This window comes from Grammomys surdaster, unplaced genomic scaffold, assembly GCF_004785775.1.
Source record: "Grammomys surdaster isolate TR1022 unplaced genomic scaffold, NIH_TR_1.0 150, whole genome shotgun sequence".
Classification (NCBI taxonomy): domain Eukaryota; kingdom Metazoa; phylum Chordata; class Mammalia; order Rodentia; family Muridae; genus Grammomys; species Grammomys surdaster.
In genome coordinates, this window is record NW_021604608.1 from 1,595,872 (window position 1) to 1,616,558 (window position 20,687).

Consider the following 20,687-nt stretch of genomic DNA (forward strand, 5'->3'; position numbering starts at 1 on the left):
ACTCTTATTTAGTGAGTAGAACTAGATTCATCTGACAGGGAATAGTGCACCCCCACATCAAAATATTTTCTACCACACACACAAAAAAAAGCCAATTAGTGAAGTAGAGACATCTTGAATTCCAATGATAGTACTAGCTTATGTACTGGTGACTGACACTGTTGGATTCTTGTTCATCATCCTGGTTATATGCTGATACCCGTGTGTTTCCATTTTCTCTCAAAAATACAGCATACTACACTGACTTCCTAAACTGTATTGGTGTTTCATCTTTAGATTATCTGCCTTATTTTAAATCTAATCTCATCAGTGAGGAACCCAGACAATTCTGTTCTACCTTCCTGCAGCAATCACCCAGAGGAACTGAGAAATACTAGAATATTCAAGGAGCAACATTTTTTAGCAATCCTGGATAGAACCTGTGAAAAGATCAGCTGTGTGAGTGAATTATTCTCTTGAATGCTGGGTAATAAGGCTAGTTGCTAAGGAACTGTGGAAGAATAAGAACATCTCCAGGTTTCTCAGGCGGAGTGGATCAGGACAGCCAGAGAGCAGGAAGTACCCACTCTGGGGAAGATATAGTCTCCGGTTCTTCAGGCTTCTTTTCTAGCATGACATGAGGACAGAAGGTCTGCTGAAAGGTTCTCTGCCAGTCAGGTACCAGAGGCAACAGAGAAAGTCCTGCTCACTTGAGTCCCAAGAGAGTTGAGCCTGTTTCCCCCACAAGGTTTGAGGGTATGTTATTCACTAAGAACATGACAAGGTCAACTCCAGTGGTTGCCTCCTGGCTCAGATGCCAGGGATATGGAAATCACCTAGCTTCCCTCATCTCCATTTTCCTCCTCTATAAAATGGATTGATCAAGACTCTAATGAAGTCAAAGATGGAAACAGGGCTTTATAATTGACCGGTTCCAGTCCAAATGTTATTCAACCCCCAGTCACTTGATTCTTGGTGTATGTTCTCCCTGGTAAATATATGTTTAACTAAGGCTTACTCTGTTACAGTAGCACTGGAGACCCATTAGGGGAAAAGCTGTTATCTACCTGCTAACAGAATAGAAGCTGTCTCTGTGTAGATTAACTTCTTTAAGAATTAATTCAGTTGGGTAGGCCAATTACCTGGCCAAGGAAAGTCACTCTAGTGATCTAGTATAGAGATTTATTTAGATAACTCGAGAAGAAAATGCAGAATGCTGTTCACTGGCTCATCTTTTGCTAGAATCAAGCGAGCTCCTAATTGGTAATGACTTTTGCAGCATCCTGCTTAGAATGTGTCTAACTGACCCAGGAGAACTGAGTCCCGGATTAATGACCACATCCAGGAAGCTGTGTTTTATCACCTGGGTTCTCTTGTCTTCTGTTTCAGGTTTTAAGGCTGGAGGAATTTATTCAACAACATAAGGCACCTCAACAGGGAACTGAGGCACGGCCCCAGAATTTAAGTTGCCAGCTCTGTGGTATGGTAGAGAGCCAGATAACTTTTATATTTTGTGCATTGATTAGGGATACTTCTCTTTTCCTTTCCAGCCCATCTACATCCCCAGTGAGACGTGCTGACGTTAACAGTCTTTTTTATGTGCCCCTCAGCAGTGCCAAATGCTTAGGGAGAAGAAAGTCAGCACAAAATCCATTTGCAAAAACCATGAAGGAAATGGAGTTCGGAGGAATTATCCTTGTGGCTTCAAAAAGAAAAAAGCTTGTCAGATTAATCTCCTGAGCAGGCTGCCTAGCAGAGGGGAAAATGTGGGGGAGGGAGCCTCAAATCCATCCAGCACCAGCCACAATAATGGCCCCCAGCCCTCTGCACACCCCTGTTCCTATTTCCTGTCACAGCAGTCTTGCTGATGTCCCTTGCGGGTACACCTAAGGGTGGAGACTGGTCCCATGAGTTGCCTTTGTAGGAAGCTGTATCATTTGCCTAGGACTGCAGTGATGAATTTCCACTGGTTCTTGGCTCAAACAATAAAAATGTATTCTCTTCTAGCTCTGGAGCCCAGACGTCTGAAGGAAAAGTGCAGGCTGGACTGGTTCCCTTTTCAAGCTTTGAGGGCGAACCTGCCCAGCTTATCCATCATCTAGGCTCCTGGCAATCCTAGCTTTTCTTTGGTTTACCAGACACATTATTCTAATATCTGCCAGTGGCCACTGGCTTCCTTCCCTAAATATTTGTCTTCACATAGCCTTCTTCTAAGGCAGCGGTTCTCAGACACATTACTCTACTATTTGCCCATGGTCAGCTGGCTTCCTTTTCTAAGTATTTGTCTCCACATAGCCTTCTTCTAAGGCTGTAGTCCTCAACCTTCCTAATTCTGAGACCCACCATAAAGTTATTTTCATTGCTATTTCATAACTTCAAAAGTTCTGCTACTTTTATGAATCACAGTGTAAATATTTTGGGGGATAGACGTTTGCCAAAGGGATGGCAATCTCGGGTTGAGAACCATTGTTCTAAGGACAATAGTCATTGAACCTAGGACCCACTCTAATCCAATGTGACCTCAATAGACTGCTTCTACCCAGTCTATATTCCCAAATAAGGCCACCTTCTCAGGATTGGGGTTTAAGATTCTAACACACCTTCCCCAGATATAACATTAACCCACAAAAGAGGTACAATGTGGCACTCTGTTAATGTCCACATATAATTCATAGGTAGAACTGATTCAACAAGTTACACTTAGTTGGCTACTGATTACTACCACAGTTAAAGCTTTATAACTTGATAGTGCCTCCTGGACACAATTCTCTCAGTTCCTCTGTCACTTCTTCTATGCTGTCATTTTACCCCATACATTTTTTTTTCTGAAAGGAAATGAAGGAACCTGATACTTATGTGCCTTGGGCCTGTGATAACTTTTGTCTCTTCTTCTCTTCATTAGAAAAGGAGAATAAAATAAAACAATGCCCTTCCAAGACTTTCCCAGGCACGTTGGGCTTTCCCTTGGAGTTGGTGAATGAAGTCCTGACTAGAATAACTCTTGGTTCCTATTTTGGCAGCAGGAACCATCGAAAGCCATACCTTTAGTGTTACTTATTTAATTACTGCTCTGGTTTTTAGCACACTTCAGACTCCAGGTGGGAGAATACCATATAACAGAGCCTGAGTCTTGACCCCTGGCCTCCCCAGACTCCCTTTTCCCATTTCTGTGTACCTTAGTATCCAGCACGTTATCATCCAGTCCTCCAGGCATGAGTCCTGTCACCAATTCTCAGGGGAGACCTTGCTAAGATGCTGACTGGAAAATTTTGGGAGGCCTACCTAGTGTACCACATGTTAACTAGAAAATTGGGGGTCCTTCTAGGGATTCTTAATCTCATTAATGGAAGAATTTAAGAACAGACAGAGGAAAGCTTGAGGACCATTTCATTAGAGTTTAAAAGAAGAAATCCAGGGTAGCCAACCTAAATCTAAGCAGCTACCCATAAGAAGGAGATGGAGAAGGGGAAGAATTAAAGCCATGTCATTCACAAGCAGCCACATGACAGAAGGAGGAAGCAATAACTTAGAAAATTAATGAGAAAACCCCACGTATCTGGGAACATCTTGGAAGGCCTGCTTTGTTTTGTTCTCTTTTTCTAATAAAAAAAGAAGAGACAAAAGTTATCACATGCCTAAGGCACAGAAGTATTAGATTAGATTGAAGAAGAACATAGCTGCCTAGAAGGCACTATTAAAGTATAAAGCTTTAATTGTGGTGATAATCACCAGCCAGCTAATTGTTACTTGTCAATTATGCAGATTGGTTTCCCTGCAGACTCTCAGGAAAATGAGGCCAATAGCCATAAGGGAAGCTCAAACGCTGGGAGCAAACCTGAGTGGCTCTCCTATTTGTCCTATACCACCGTGGGCACAAGAAGGAAAGGGAAGGAATAGAGTAAGGGACAGACTATATGATAATGAAAATGGTTGCTGTTTTTAAGCCTCTCATTTTGAGGGAGATACAGGTTGATGACCATAGCAAACCTGGTGGAGACATGCAAACAACAAAATGCCACCATTAGTAGTGTATTTATGCCAGTGTATTTATGTAACATATGAAAATATTTATGGTGGTTTGAATGAGAATGGTCCCTATAGGCACCTGTATTAGAATCTTCAGTGCCAAGTTGGAAGAACTGTTTGGGAAGGATTAGGAGATGTGGCTTTGTTGGAGAGGTGCCTCTAGGGTGGGCTTTGAGGCTTTAAAAGCCCACACCTTTCCTAATTAGTTCTCTGTGTCTTGTGCTTGTGGATCAACATGTAAGGCTTCAGTTTCTGTCCTTGCTGCACCTGCCTGCCTGCTGCCATGGTCCCCAGCATGACCGTCACTGACTCTAACCCTCTGTAACTATAAGCTCTACATAATCACTTTCTTTTGTAAGTTGCATTGGTCCTGTTGTCTTATCACAGCAAGATAAAAGTCACTAAGACAGTATTTTGGTTATATTAGATCTTTCCCTCCCCCTGACACCTACAGTGATGCAGGTAGTACTTTATAGAATTTGAAGCAATACATTCTGGCCTGGGAAGGTTGGCAACTTTAAGGCCATGAAAGGTTGGGTAGGAGTCTGCCAGGAGCAAGGGTAGCAAAGGGAATTCTAAGAAACAAGATTAGCAAGTAGAATGGGAGAAGGATAGGTAGTGTTAGAGTAGTAATAAAAGCCTGTTAAGGACTCTCTGGCCCAGGTGAGGGGCTAGCATTCCTGTTGTGTTGGGACAATAGCCTGGCCCAGGAGCCACCCCTAGGAAGGCAGGCTCACATTAAGTCATACTAAAGAGACAAATAGTAGAATAATTTTTCCTTTAATGAGATACTGTTCTTTTCTTTCTCAGAATTCCTGCTTAGTCTCTCCCATGACAGTCTTTACAAGAAGCCACAATCTCTGGTCACTCTACCTGTCTGAGGCCTGAATCTGAAAGGTGCAACTGTTCTCTTTCTGTCTTTCTTTCAGATGCAGGCCAGAATGGTAAGTGTGCTTGCTCTGATACTTTGAGATTCTTTACTCTTTCTTTGAAGCACGGCTCCCTGCCTTGTGGCTGCTTACCCACCATGTACCCACCAACTTAATTGGTGTGGCTATTTTCCTTCTCTCTTCTGTTCTTTTTCTGGCAGCTTCTGAGTTTGCAGCTTGCCTGTCCTGGGGCTTTTCTCTTTTAAACTTTAATAAAGTTGTTCTTCAGCTTCCATTTGAATTTATTTTAAATTTGTTTCATTAATGAGACTAAGAATCTAAATAGGGGACCCCAATCCTCTCTGTATAATTTGTCAACCATGAAGGAATACCTAATTTCCAGTGACAGAAGGATGGATGCATGACATAAGGCTCCAACTGGTGGCTAGACACATGACAGTAGTCAGGGTTGGGAGAGTCTGGGGAGTAGTGGTTGGTGGTGAGTTAGGTTGAACCAAGATTAGAAAAAAATAGGGATTGCAGACTTTCAGGAAGGAGGAATGGGCCATCTTATTGAAGAAACCTTCAGAGTGTATTTTTTTCTAAGTTTATGAAATAGTTCTTTTTTTATTGTTGTTGTTTTGTCTTGTCATGTTTTATTTTAAGAGCCAGGATATTAACTATATTGCTCAGGTTGTTCTTAAACTCCAGGGCTTAAGCAATCACCACACCTTAGCCTCCAAGCAGCTGGCACCATGGACATGCACCACAATGCAAACATACCCTGTAACGATTTATGTAACACCTCTAAGTAATCTACTGATGTGTACCATTCTGAGAGTCTTGACCAAGACATTGTGGAGAAAGTCTTGCCATGACTTGGCATGAGTGTCTGTAAGAATGGGGTTAGGAAGGGACTGGAGTTGAGAATGAGAGATCTGGGAGATGTTAAACTGGCCCAAGATGGAGTCACCTAAGATACCAAGATGGACAACCCATGTGGGAATAGGTCCCTTTGGGGAAATGGAAACTGAATGTTCTGCACTTCTCAGAAATCAGATGACGCTTATCTCAGAAGAGCAGCTTGATCACAACATCTTGACATCTTAACAACCAAAAGCTCCCTCAAAAAGATTTCGCTCACAATAGCAAAACAATAGTTTTATTTATTATTATTATTAATAATAATTATTATTATTAGTAGTAGTAGCAGCAGCAGCAGCCACAGCAGCAGTAGTAGTCGTCGTATTGCTTACAGCAGTTCCTTTTACCTTAATGTTCTCCGATCTAACTAAATTCACCTAATAAAATCTAACCCACCTTTGGTGGGATTGCTCTCCCTTTCTTGGAGACAGCTTGGGAGGTGGTGTGTGTATGAAGTCCACCGGCCAGAATAACGGGGTGTGCTCCAAGGGATGTTTCCATCCCAGTCCTGAAGAGTGCTTGGTTAGGAGCACCATTAGTGTGGCCAAAAAAGTTGAAGCCACACTAACAGAAATCAGCTCTGCCCACGGTCATGCTCATGACTAGTAGTCATTCAGGTCCTGAATGATCCTCGGTCATTAGAGGTGACCCAGCTGTAGCACTGACCTACAGACGGAGAGCAGGGAGCCACATTCCCAGAGTGTGAATCTCAGGTGTGCTACTTACTAATTATTCATTTTGGGGAAGTAGATTTACCTTCTCTCTGGGTCTCTGTTTTCTGAATTTCAAATTAGAGATAATAATAGCATCTATGATATAAGATGGTTGGAGGCAGAAAGAGTTAATACATGCAAAACAACTCAGTCTCCTGGTTAAGGAAACAGTTCTATTAGGTAAGCCATTTTTTGATGGTGCCCGCTGGTGTCACACACATAAATAAAGCCACTTTAAGCTCTGCAGAGCACAGTACTCACTGGAGCACTAAGAAAGTGGGAGACACTGAGTGAGAGAGACACAGAAGGAACACTGGAGAGAAAAGGGGAGAAATGAGGAGAGAGAGGCCTCACGATGCATCTCTGCAGAGACCCTTTCAAAGGCATCTCAAAATCCTGAAATAATGGGGCTTAGTCAGGGCACACAGACTCTTGAGTTCTTGAAAGTACTCAAGGTTATTAGGTGTGTAACCCAGTAGTTTGTGTCTTGCCCCTCCCCCCCACCCCAGCCATATGTTTGCTCCCTAGAGGTTGTGGTATATGGGCAGGTCTGAGGAACAGCCTCAGAGCTCCCTGAGGGCACACAGCACAGGTCTCTTCAAGGTTTGATGGACGGAAACAAAAAGAGACCTCTCTATGCATTTTGGTCTAACCAGGTTCCAGAATGTCTCTTAGAACCTGTTACCAGCCTCTTCCACTAATTCTCAGTACCATTAAGAACCTGTGCTTTAATTTCACTTAAAATCAAAAGAAAAATTGTTAGATGGGGTTACATTTATCTATCAATACAGTCATACAATTTGAATATACTTGTTATAAGAGAAGGGGCCAGGAAGTCAAGGGTGCCTCAGACCCACAAAGGTGACAATGCATCTTGGAGCAGAAGGACAGGAAGAGTCACCAACCCTGCAGTCACTTAGCTCCAGAGTCAGCAGCAGCCTCTCACTTCCCGACTTTATACAAGGCCCTAAAGGCCTCTTTGTCTAAGACTCTATAAATCAGACTCTCTGTTACTTGCAGCTAAATTTATGGGCCACCTCCCTTCACCCCTAGACAGCCTTCCTGCCTGGCTGGATGCCCTTTATTTTGTTCAGAGGACACAGGGAGGTCATGGTGAACCTCCAGATCCCATTTAGCCAGAAACTCCCAGGGGTCACACCCTCCATTCCCAAGCAGTGCATTTTTAAGATTTACCTCAAGTAGAGAATTCTGAAGCTCTGCACTGAGGGCAGCTTTCTCATCTTCCAGCTGCTTTATTTCCCTTTCAGATTTTGTCTTCACTTCTTCCAATTGAGCTTCGACTTCCTAAATGAGGATTAGAGGATTAGCCACACAAGGTAGGAGAACAGGCCACTTATGCATTCACACCTTGCCTTATTCCTGCAGGGGATCAAAGAAACTCATACAGTAAAATGCTGGAAGAACACCTGATAATAGAATAAAATGCTGTAAGAACATGTAAATTTGAAGTACATAGTCAATCAACAGAAAACAAGTGTTAACTCATTACATAGCCTGGAGCAATACAGATGGGGTAGGAGGTGGCACGTAGAGCCTTCTCTAACATTTTCTGGCGTCAAATAAGAAAAGGAATGTTCCAAGTGTCCCATAAATAAAAACTAAGGCAAGCAAACAAAAATCACCCGACTACATTTTCATGGCATCTCCCTATCTCAACAGGACCCATACTGTAGCTAGAATGATGTCTCCTTCACAGTGCACCCCACAGCCTTCCAGTATCAGTACGAAGCATATAACACATCTGTGGAGACCACGTGAGAAACAGTGCAGCACCTTAGCTGTGTCATATTGAGCACACTTCCTCCTGTGTTGGGCTGTGTTACACGTGTAATCATTCCTAGGAGTGCCTAGCTTTTCCAATATGGCTTAGTTTATGGAGAAAGTTTCTAAGTATTAAGAGGAGAGGAAAAGGCAGTCAACCCATGTTGTCTTCTTTGGGATTTCCTGTTTGGGAGTGCTTGTTTCTTAAAGACAATATATAAAATACCCTTTAGGTTGACATAAATTAAGGTATTATCTGAATCCCTTAGCAAAACATTCTCTTTCTCTCTCCCTCTCCCTCTCCCCTCCCTCTCTCTCTCTCCCTCTCTCTCTCTCTCTCTCTCTCTCTCTCTCTCTCTCTCTCTTTCTCTCTCTCATAATAATTTCACTAATTAGCTCCTCATTCAAAGAAGCTTTTATTGAACAAATTCCAGTTTCTCATGCTTACTGGTCTGGAAACTAAGTCTGCCAAGACACTGCAAAACACTCAGCCGTAATGACCTTTGGCATAAAGGAAAGGCACGTTTTAATGTTATGCAGCATCCCTTTCTGGCACATATAATCAATCAGAGTTTCTGCTGGTGCCGTGACAGATGGCCCTAGAGTGAAAACTCAAACCCCTACAGGTGGCGATGTCAACTGATGTCAGCAGTTACTTTCAGCATTAATAAACTTCCTCACAGACTCGGGGTCGTGTGGGCTACCCTGAGACGAGAGAGCTGAGTCACCAGAGCGCGGAGGGCAGGAGGGCAGGAAGCAATATGCTCGGCTCTGCTCAGCTCATAGTGACCTTGGGGGATTTCAACAGAAGCATGCATGTTCTCCCTCTTCAGGTAGACAGGGAAAGCAACCACAAGGTCAAGGATACAAGAAAAGGGACCAATGCTCTCAAATATATGAGTCAAATCACCCCTGAGAAGGGGAGTCCGCACACTGGGGATTTGTCAACTTCAGAGTGCTTTTCTGAATTCAATTTCCACTGATCGCTTATATACTCAGCAGTAGGTTTTTCAGGGAACAAATCCCACAGCTAATAGGAGTAGGACACAAGCAAGAGTGAGTCTTTTTTTCCTGTCTTTTTGTCTACAATGTCCACAGTTATTGGTAATTTAAGGAAAGAAACAGCTGCGAGCTGTGGTATACTCCTGAAATCACAGGAAGCTAAAGCAGAAGTTCTAAGGCAGCCTGGGCTACATAACAAAACCTCCTCCACTTCAAATAGACAAAGGTGGGAAAGACAGGCATGAAGGAAGGGGAAGACAGATGGAGGGGCCACTCTGTCCTAAGTCTGTTTTCTGTTGCTAATAACACAGTGACAAAAGGAAAATGGTTTATTTTGATCCAAAGTCATGGGGCCAAATCTCTTGACCACAAATCCAGGGCCCTCCTTGGCTACAGAGCGAATTCAAAACCAGCATGGCAACAAAATGAGACGCTATTTCTAAATACAGAGTAAAAATAAAACTAGGGATTCAAACCAGTGGTAAAGTGAGCATGTGCTGGGCCCTAGGCCTCATTCCTGGGATAACATACAAGTGAACACAGGCAAACACACACACACACACACACACACACACAGAGACACAGACACACACACACACACAGACACACACACACACAGACACACACACACAGACACACACACACACACACACACACACACACACACACACACACTAACTGTCCAAAACATCTTTGTAAATGGGCTAGAGAGACAGTTCAGTGGTTCAAGCATGTAATGCTCTTATGAAGCAGCAGAATTCAGTTCTCAGAACCCTCACTGAGAGCCTCACCACTGTCTGTGACTTTAGCTCAAGGGAGTCTGACAGCTTCTGTCCTCTGGTAGGCTAGGCATGGCGACACACACCTTTAATTCCAGCACTTGAGAGGCAGAGGAAGGCAGATCTCTGTGAGTTTAAGACTAGCCTGGTCTACATCACAAATTCCAGGGCAGCCAAGATGACATAGTCAGACCATGTCACAAAAACTTATTTTAATACAAAAGCAATGCACCATAGAATTTATAGTGTAAAGTAAACTGTATGAGAGCAAACATCCAGAGGGCAGGAAAGAAGAAATGGAAGATATTACTATAAGGGTTTCATATGCTAAGAAATATATCATTTGAAAAAGGCTGTGAAAAATTTAAAGATTCATATTATTCTTAGTGCAGATAAGAGATCTCCACCAGCAAAAGCAAGACAAAAGAAGTCAAAAGTGGAGATAAAATAAAATACCGAAAATACTCCGTGTGTCAAAAATAAACAGTAAAAGTGGGAACAGTCAACAAATGATAGGAAGATAAAAATGTCAAGGTAGTATGCTTAAGCATTAAATAAAATATAAATGCTGTATATTTATGTATTATAAATATAGACAGTCAAACTGAACACACAAGTAGAACACAGCTATATCACTTACGTTGTTTAGTGGATTTGGGACATAAGCATCTGTTTGGTAGCTGCCAAGTACGTTCCCCTGAATTTACAGAAAAGCACCTACTAGCCTATATTAAATTCCTGCCAAACTGTCCAAAGGCTCTATGAGCCTCAAGAGGAATCTTACCTGGTACAAATGAGATGAGAAATGCAGACATGTTAAACAGATCTTGGGAGAGCTCCGTAAATCTGTTTCCTTTCCTTCCCAAACAACCACTGTGTGCAAATGCTAATTACAGGACATGCACTAAATTCCATCTGGCAAGATAGCATGAGAATGTCCTCTAGTCTTGTGACCAGGAAAGACATTCAGTCTTCCAGGCCATCCTGCCGTTTGCTCCTTTAGATAAGGGTAGTATTTAGGATGTGCACTCTACCTACGACAAAGGCTCAAAGAAATAAAGCAATTTTAATGTGTCTATTTTTAGCTCGTAAACCCTGGAGGCCTCTCCAAGTCTTTGCCTCTCCCTAACCCATGTTGCCTCTTTTATAGTATCTATATTCCCCAATTCAAATATGAACAAGAAGTAAAACAATGCCAGGAACTAAATATGATTTATTTCTGTGTGACATATTTCCCAAATGGACTTGTGACCTGATTAAGGTTGAAGCAAGATGTGCACACTGAGAACCAGATTTTCCCATCAGGTTACCAGGGCAACCTGCAGCTTGAAAAAGTGATTGTGCCTCCTGATGATTCGGGCCCAGGATGGAGTGTTAAAGGTTGGATGTGTACAGCTCACAGAAGCTCAGATGAAAAATCCTTTCAGAATGACTGTCTTCTCTCTGGGAAGGTGGCGAGCCACAGGTGTGGTGACAGGCTGTTGCGTCTGAGCCAAAGCTCTTCTACCCACTATCTGACTGAAAGATTTACCACATCTCTAGGTGCAGTTTCTTACTGCCTAACATTGGAAAGAGTCAATGTGTTTTTGAGCTCTCAATAGGAAATATAATGAGTACCCTATAATATTTTTATTTCACCTGCTGTCCAAAACACATGGTGATTAGCACTAGCTGCTATCTGTTGAACTGTGTCTGCACACTATACACCCAGCAAAAGGCTCACATGTAACACCATATTTAACTGTGCACGATAAACGCTGTTTTAGAATTCAGCCTTCAGAGAGGTTAAGGCTCTCAGTCACAGAGCTTGTGGAAGAGCGAAGGCCTAGGCCTAGGGATAGTATGGGTGTTTCACACAGTCATATTTCTTTATTCAGTATATATTTATTGAATACTTAACTTTATTAAGTATATATTTATTGAATAGTTAACTGTTTTTAATTAATGCATAGCACTGACCTACAGTGATAACTACAGTGATATCTACAGTGATTATCTTTCAGTGAACACTCAACACAGGTACTTCTCAAATCACAAAGACATTTACCTCATGATCAAATGACATCTTTACCCATGTTCATAATAATATTGATTTGTACCGCATCCTTTTTTGAAGCAGGGTCTCCAGGTATAGCCTTGAACTCATGATCCTTCTGCCTCAGCTTTCTCAGTTCTGAGTACTCTTTCCTACAGTCCTCATGCATGTGACATGCTTTTCCCAGCTAAGGGAAGAGGAGGCTTCCTCCCACACATTCTCTGTGGAAAGGTGTCTCATCTGTGTGAGGTTAGCACACAGAAACTAAGGCAGGATGCTAGCAGGTGTGGTGCTCCTTCATAGGATTCCCTTCTGTAATCCCCAAAAGAGGTCCTGTTATCACTATCCATTTATGGATATTTCTGATATACAGAATTTCTGAGAATAGGTGGGAGAGGGCAGGTAAATAACTTTCAGTGGGCAGCAGAGTCGGAGTTAGGATTGAGGAAGTATTGGAGCCCCAAATTTTCAGTTAGTGGAGTTTCTCTGTTTTTGTCCTGTAAGCTGAGTTGAATTTTCTTAAGTAAAATGTCACATGATACAATCCTGCTCCCCAGAAGCTTGTGTACTCCTGTCAGGTTGTTTCCTATTATCACCCCCAAGAGACCTGCAAGACCTGTATGCTTCCTGTAAGCAGTGACCGCTTTCTTCACCTGTCATAAGAGAACCAGCCTAGACATGCACAGAGTAGGAGCACAGTAAATATTTGGGTAACAAAAGAGGAAAGGGAAATGGGAAGGGGGTTTGCAAAACCCCAGAACGGTTTCTGCAAACACGCTCACTTTCAGTTTCTGTCTTTCCACCTCCACAGAGGAGCGCACCGACTTCATCTCCATGGTGTGCTTCTTCACCAAGTCTTCCAGGCGCTGCCCCAGCTGCTCCCGGAGCTGCTGCTTCTCCTCTTCAGTCTGATGTCTGACTTTACGAAGGTCTTCTTCATATTGCTGCTTCATGTGATCCATCTCACCACTTGCCTCTTTCTTGTTCTATTAAGGGAAATAAAACTTCGTAAGCAGACTGCTGGGGGGAAATGAGGTCCGTTTCTCTTCTACACATTTATATTCTGGTTTCCTAGCAAGCATCAGGAGGTGTGAAGCATTTCAGAAGACTATATATATTTGATATTTGTGAGACATTTCACTGTGGAAATGTCTGTTTTTAACTAATGCATAGCACTGACCTACAGTGATATCTGATTATCTTTCAGTGGACACTCAACACAGGTACTTCTCGAATTACAAAGACATTTACCTCATGATCAAATGACATCTTTACCTATGTTCATAATGATATTGATTTGTACCGCATCCTTTTTTGAAGCAGGGTAAAAGAAAGGAGATCTGTACAATACTGTAGTGGTCACAGGGTTGGATGTTCTAGCACATGCTATAGTTTCCAAGGAATACATTGCTTGTTTTGAGTAGAAAGAGGAGCTAAACAATGTCTATTTTCTTTGATAAATACAAACTTCAGAAAATTCTGCTGCATTTTTGTTCTCCTAAATTTGAATGACCTGGCAAGAAACTGGTGGTGGTAGTGGTGGTGGTGGTGGGAGCTGGAGCGATGGCTCAGTGGTTAAGAGCAGCAGCTGCTTTTCCAGAGGACCCAGGTTTGATTCCCAGTATCCATATGATGTCTCACAACCATTTGTAACTACAGTTCTAGAAGACACAATGCCCTTTTCTACACTCTGCAGGTATTGTTTTACATGCAAATGGTATACAGACATAAACATAGGTAAAGCATCCTTACACACACACAGAAAGAGAGAGAGAGGGAGAGGGAGGGGGAGGGGGAGGGGGAGGGGGAGAGGGAGAGGGAGAGGGAGAGTGAGAGAGAGAGAGAGAGAGAGAGAGAGAGAGAGAGAGAGAGATCAAGAGAGAGAACCTGATGAAACCTCTAATCTTGCTTTGTTTATCCCTGAATAGTGGGGCTTGAGGTTTCAAGTGGCTCTACTGTGGTTAGGGGGAGGACTTCTACTTGAAGTTCATGCCAACCTCCTCTGACTTCACCTTCGGTGTTCACCAGACACTACCTGTGTTTCTGAGCCTCCATTCCTGCAGTGACACAAGTTGGGAAAGCCTGGTTCTTGCTGAGGATGGAGACTACAGCCTTCCAGGTCATCCTTTTCCCCCAGGACTCCTTCCTCAGTCTTCACGTCATCTGCAAGTGTAAGTTCAAGATCAACCGAGATGCTCAACGCCCTTCTGAAGTCAGGTCTGCTAATCAACCATCTTGCTTACCTACATCTTGCTTTACTACATAAAGAACTCCATATGTGGTGCCTGCTAGAAGGCCTATAGCCCTCAAGTGTGTTCAGTGTTGTCTTGTGTGGTCAATTGTTGTGCTCAAGTCTTGTCTTTATTCAAAACAGTATCCTGAGCTTAAATAATGGCCACATTTACCTTTCCTGAATAAAAAAATGTTATTTCATTTTGTATGAGTTAAAAAAGTTGAACATGTTCTTTAGTATATATATATATATTTATGACATTTATTTTACAATTATTTATGGAAATTTTAAGGGAAAGAAATAATAGATAAACTATAACTGCTATCTTCTTTTTCTTTCTCTGTTCCCTGTCCTATTTCTAAAGATCGGTGTTCTAAAACGTCAACATTCCTCTGTTTCCAACATTAACCTCTCTTCTTCACCCTTCCAGCCTAGAGATTGTTTCTCTTTTTCCCAGACATCTTGGTCCTCTGCTTCCTGGGTCACATCCCCATCCAAAAGCATGAGTGGGCTGCAATGGAACTGTCTCTCAAGCTTCCCAAAGGCAGGGCTCATGTTTCCTGCCTTTCCCACCAAGCCTGTCATAGCTCAAGCATTCCAGAATTTTTTGTTGTGGAATCGTAGTTAAAAACACTTAGAGCCAGTCAGAGATCTTTGCATCCAAACACTAGCTTTTATCATCAGACACTTAGCTGACTTTCAGTCAGTCATCGATCCTCTCTCTGCCTTGATTCATCATCTGTAATATGGGAGCTGATGTTGCTTCATCAGTGCCTAGGACACGTTTGATTCATCTATCCAGCAGGTCAGATGCAATGGCCCTACTTCTGCTCCCTTGGTCTTAAGAGTGTCTCTGGGAGCCAGCGCTAACCTGGCCGATAATTTTGCATGTTTAATGAATGAATCTGGGGTACCTTACCCATTTTCTGTGTCATGTGACACTCCTGTAGCATCAGTCTGTCTTTGGCAATAGCCAACTTCTCGCCCAGTTTTCTTGCTGTACTCTTCAACTCCGAGTTCTCCTGCCGAGCCTCCTTTAGCTGCACATCAAGATCCTAAACAGAGGGAAGATCTTACTTCTCTGGACGGATATGCTGAGTGCACAGAACTGCTATTAGATTAGAAGGGTGGCCGAGACGGCATAGCAGGGGTCATGAGGCTCTAGAATTAGCAGCTGGGGTGGGAAGAGGATTGGCAGTCATCATTTACCTTCTAACGGCAGTGTGGCCCTGGGATAGTTATTTAACCCTTCTCCAGTTGGAACAGTAACAGGCTAATATAAAGTGTGTGTGTCTCTCTCTCTCTCTGTGTGTGTGTGTGTGTGTGTGTGTGTGTGTGTGTGTGTGTGTAGTACTTGGAGATTATTACAAATGTTAACTGTAGCTTTGAGAGATAGGTTTCTGTACTCCTGTGGGGCTTACAAAAGCTGGCTCATCAATGGGTCTGCTCTCTTTGAACTCAAATATCCTAAGGGTTTTAGGAGAGTCAAGTTATCATAGAATGAGCACAGAGAATTAAAATCATTTAGAATTAGAGTAGTCAGAGTTGAAAATGTTGCTTTTTGCTACCTGGGCTAGGCAGTAAGTCCTCCCAGAGTTATCTTCTCATCTGTAACTTGTAGGGAGGGCTTTGTGCTCTCTGAGGCCAGGTACAGCTGGCAATCTAACTCACCGCGCATCCCCTAAGTATAAACTAAGTACTAGCCAAAAATAAGTATTCGATAAATACTTGTTGAATGAATGTAGGAGAACTGATGCCAAAAATAATACTGACCTTGGTGGAAGTGGAGTGCTTAGCACAGTACCTGGCTCATGGTGGGTGTTAGAAGTAGCAACTTTGCCTATTATCCCCTTGGGGAGGAAGAAGAGGCTTTACCTGGATCCTTTCTTTCAACTTCTGGGCATACTTCTTCAGATCACTTATCTTGCGCCCTCTGTGCTCCAGGTCTCCTTCCAGCTTCCTGACCTGAGCTTGCAGGGCCGACTCCTGAACCTGGAAGTTCTTTCGGAGACCCGACTCTTTCTCCTGCCACTGCCATAGGGCCTCGCTGACTGATTGCTGCATGGCCTGACGGATGGCCTCATTTTCCCTCTCATAGGTAGCCTGTAGCTCCTCTGCCTTGCGGGCATAATCCTGGCTCAGCTGCTTATTCTCAGCTCGCAATCGCTCCACCTCCAGCAGGACCTGGTGCATTTCCGGTCGCTGGCCAGACTCTGATGTGGCATCAGGGCTTTCCTGGGATAGCTGGCCCCACTGGGGACCCTCGTGGCTAGTCAGCAGCTGGAGCCTTTTCTCATAATCAGCCTTGAGCTCCAGCATCTCCTTGGAAAGTATCAGGACTCGTTCAGCATGCTCGGCCTCTACTCGGAGCTCTCTCTCTTTGGTCTCCAACTTACAGGAGGCTGACTCAGCCAGGGCCTCCTGTGTCAGCCTCTTCTGCAGTTCCAGGGCATTTTCCAGGGTCTGGATGCGCTTCAGAAGGGCCTCTGCATCTTCACTGGTGCGACCCTGATCCTGAAGGAGCCTGGTCCTGGTTTCAGCTGCTGTGTCCTGGAGCTCCTCCTGGTGGGCTTCCCGCAGTGACTCGGCAGCGCTGGCCTCTACTTCATCCTGGCGGGTATTGAGGGCATAAATCACCTGCAGGATAGCAGAGAGAGCAGTTAGGGCAAGGAGGTGGTGCCTGGGACCTGGTGTTGACTGTGACCAGAGATGCTTCAACTTGACCCTGAGGTCCTTTCCCGTGCCCTGTGCCTGAGAAAAGGATTTTCAAAGTGGCAATGATGACATTTTGGGAATGGTACCCAGGAGAAGCTAGTAAGAAGGCAGGGAAGTTAAACAGGTAGGGGAGTGGAACCAAGGTCAAGGACTAACAATGCACAAAGATTTGGGAGAGACTCTTTGGTGGAACTTGTAAAGGATCTCCTGAGTACTGTAGGAATCTATGGAAGGGTTTGAAAAGAAAAAAGTGATATGATCTCTTTGTTAAAAAACAATTATCTGGGATGCAAAAATCCAGTAAAATCTTAGAGGATTGAATCCAGTAATATACTTAATAGGTACAGGAAAAACATTTGAGAAAACCCAGCATTGCCCTTCCCCCACTTTCCCCCACCTAACACCCCCTACTCCACGAACCCTGCCTGACAGGATTTCTCTGTGTAGACCTGTCCTGGAACTCACTCTGTAGACCAGGGTGGCCTTGAACTCAGAGAGCAGCCTGTCTCTGCCTCCTGAGTGCTGGGGTTAAAACTTGACAGTGCACATAAAAATTCCTAGTCACTAATCATACTCAATAACAAGACCGACCACTTTCCTCAGAAGATCAGGAAAAAGGCAGAGGATGCTTGGCATACTGAGTGTAGAATGGGGCCTAGAACCCAGCCCACAAATTGAGAATGATGTCCAGGAGGCTGATCTGGGAAACAGGTATCTGTTTACTAAAACTTAAAAAAACAAAAAAAAACTGTAGAAAGGAAGATCTGTAAGTTTGAGGCAAGCCTGGTCTACCTGATGAGTTCCAGACTATCCAGGGCTACAGAGTCAAAGTCTGACTCAAAATGATGATGATGATGATGATGATGATAAACATAACTGAAGATAGTGTGGGTATGTCGGAGAAAGTTAGAAGTTGTGTTCAGCAGTATTTGATACACCTCTAAACAAGCTGATGAAGAAGGCACCCAAGTAAGAACTCCAAGGAGAAAGTCTGAGCTACAGACAAAGAGCTACAGAACCTAAAATTATGCAGTTGCTGCTGCTGTTTGCTTTAGGAGAGTCTAGAATATATCTCCATCAGATCCACTGACAGAAAACCCCAAAGCAAAGCTCCGGGAATAAGGTAATACATGATCAAATTTCCTGAAGAGGGTGTCTCACAAAGATGGGTCTTTTGCAAGAGACAGAAAGGGAAGATGGAGGCAGCTTTATGGCACTAGTGACAGGAGAATGAAAAGCCACCACAATGCAGTAGTAAGAAGGTGGCATCTACATTCTCAGCCAAGAACAAATCAAGGTCCCCAAATAGTGGTGCTAAGTTGGACAAGAAAGGAAACATGGCAGGTTTGAAGAGTGAGAAGTTGTGAATTGTTTTTTTTAGAAGAGTGAAGCAAGTAGTCTACCTGGCAGAGAAGCAAGGCATGATGTGTTTGATTAAAATTCGGATTTTCATCAGGCGTGTTCATCAGAATGAATGCAAGGACAAGACGGATTGATCGTCAAGAGCTGAGTTTCACTTGTTATGTCATAGGAGAGAAGGTCAAGGGAGTGGGAGTGTTTTCAAAACTTGATGAACTGGATGCAGCAGAGTCAGATTTTTTGTTGTTGACAAGGTCAAGGATTTGGTAAAGAAAAATTGTGGCTCAAGTAAGAGGAAAAGATTCTGGTGATTAGTGAGCCAAGAGATGGAAGAATCAAGAGACTGGGCAATATCCACTTGAAATGTTCTCACTGATAATAGTTTAAAAGAAGGATCCTGTGGGATTTAAGATAAATTCTCCTTGAGGATTCCCACCACACACTTTGAAACTTACCTGCTTTAGCTTCACTGAGTTGTGTTTCCTTATGTGTCAGTCTACAGAACTAGACTCTCATGCCATGGTCAGAGTCCTACTAATGCTTCACCTAAGCTTTGTAAACTGTGGCCTTATTCTCTTGACTTCTTTGGAGGCTGAGTGTCATTTAAGGATGTGTGGTAGAGGCAAAGCAAGTGGTGACCCTTTCTTCTGCCAGAGAGGAATAGCATTTTCACTAGAGATTCCATTTTATGTACTTTAGGGGGAAAAAAAGGTTTCCATTGCCTCTTTTTTTTTTTTTAAGTTGAAACACTTAGATAATTATTAAACTGAGAAAAATCTGATCAGAAAGGGTCTATGAGAGGAAGTTATGGCTACATGGTCTCTGTGTGTGTATATATTCATAATTACAAGATAACTCATAAACAAGGCCAAATGTACCACCAAAGTTGGTCAGCTTATCTTGCTTTAATAAGCATTTACTAGAGACCACAGACCTTGAGGAAAGAGTAAATACAGGATATAGCTAAGATCTGATTTTACATTGTGTTCATATGATATTGCTATTGACTTACTTCTGACCCTTGCTAACAAAATGCAGGCTCCATGAAAGAAGAGTTTGATTTCTTGTTTATCATGTCTGTCCCCACTGCCTGGCTCCAAGTAGATATTCTCAAAACATTCTCAGTGGGTAAGCCAGAGTGAAGCAGCCAGAGAACCATTTCCATCTTACAAGCCATGATCCAGCATCCTGTGTGTTTGTTCTTGTTCTAGTCCTCTCTCCCTATCTCCCCCTCCCTACCTCTCTTCCTCAGCCTCCATCCCCCACCAAGTCCTGCTCAGCCATGGCAGGGACAGTGTGCTATGATTCTCGCCCCTAAAATATAGCCAGCAGGGCATGGACCTCCATGAATGTCGATGGTTGCTATGGGTGAGTTTAAGGCTTGTTTGTGTGTTTATGTGTAATATATATATATATATATATATATATATATATATATATATATATTACACATAGCCATAACTATACATATACATACACATACATATAACTTTACATTCCTCCCTCAGAGAAATGTCCTCTCTGCCAAGGTTAATGGCTCCATCAACAGACAACAGACAGTCTATCAGAGACAATACAAGTCCTGCTTGTGAGGATGTGTCTAGTGTCTCAGCAAAATGGTAGAATGCTGTGACTTTCAGGACAGCTCTTAAGGCTGTGGGAAAGAACTATAAAACCCTGAGTTTGAAGACATATAATTTCTCAACTATGCAGAATATAAGGATACAATATGAATTATTGCATCTCCAGGGACTTCTCAGACCTAGTAAAACAGAGACAACTGCACTATGAGCCAGGTTGTCAGAAAGATACTAAACAAGGAAATAAAGAGATTTACGTAATGGTGATTGTAGGGCAAAATCTACCCAGCTATGTTTTTTTTTAATAATTATTATTACTTATGTTGACAAAGGCAGGCAGATTCCTGAGTTCAAGGTCAGCCTGTAACAGAAGGAATTTAGGTTCAGGCCCAGGCATGGTAGGAATGATAATTTAAGGGTGAGGTCCCACCCAGCTATCTTATTGTCTGTATTTGTACTTGGTGTCTCTTTCTAAGAATCAAGGGACTGGGGTCACAGGATGCTAATTCATAGGATAATCAAAAGGGAACCTGGGGTAATGATTGAATTGAATTGATATGTCAATAAAAGACTGGGCTTTGATCTGCAAGTGATGAGCTATCCTGAGAGGGTTTATTATCACAAGAAAAAGCTGTCTTGACCAGGAGAGAGAGAGAGAGAGAGAGAGAGAGAGAGAGAGAGAGAGAGAGAG

The 20,687-nt window shown here is 43.0% G+C and overlaps 1 protein-coding gene across 1 annotated transcript in view; it reads right to left on the minus strand.

Moving 5' to 3' along the window:
• Positions 1-20,687, minus strand: part of Fam184b (family with sequence similarity 184 member B) — a 109,686-nt gene that overhangs the window by 30,509 nt on the left and 58,490 nt on the right. The window contains exons 2-6 of the mRNA XM_028765349.1: positions 16,218-16,979; positions 15,262-15,397; positions 14,145-14,272; positions 12,892-13,095; positions 7,706-7,816 (exon numbers count right to left, since the gene is read on the minus strand). Coding sequence (XP_028621182.1) covers positions 7,706-7,816; positions 12,892-13,095; positions 14,145-14,272; positions 15,262-15,397; positions 16,218-16,979 — 1,341 coding nt within the window. The remainder of the gene's footprint in view (positions 1-7,705; positions 7,817-12,891; positions 13,096-14,144; positions 14,273-15,261; positions 15,398-16,217; positions 16,980-20,687) is intronic.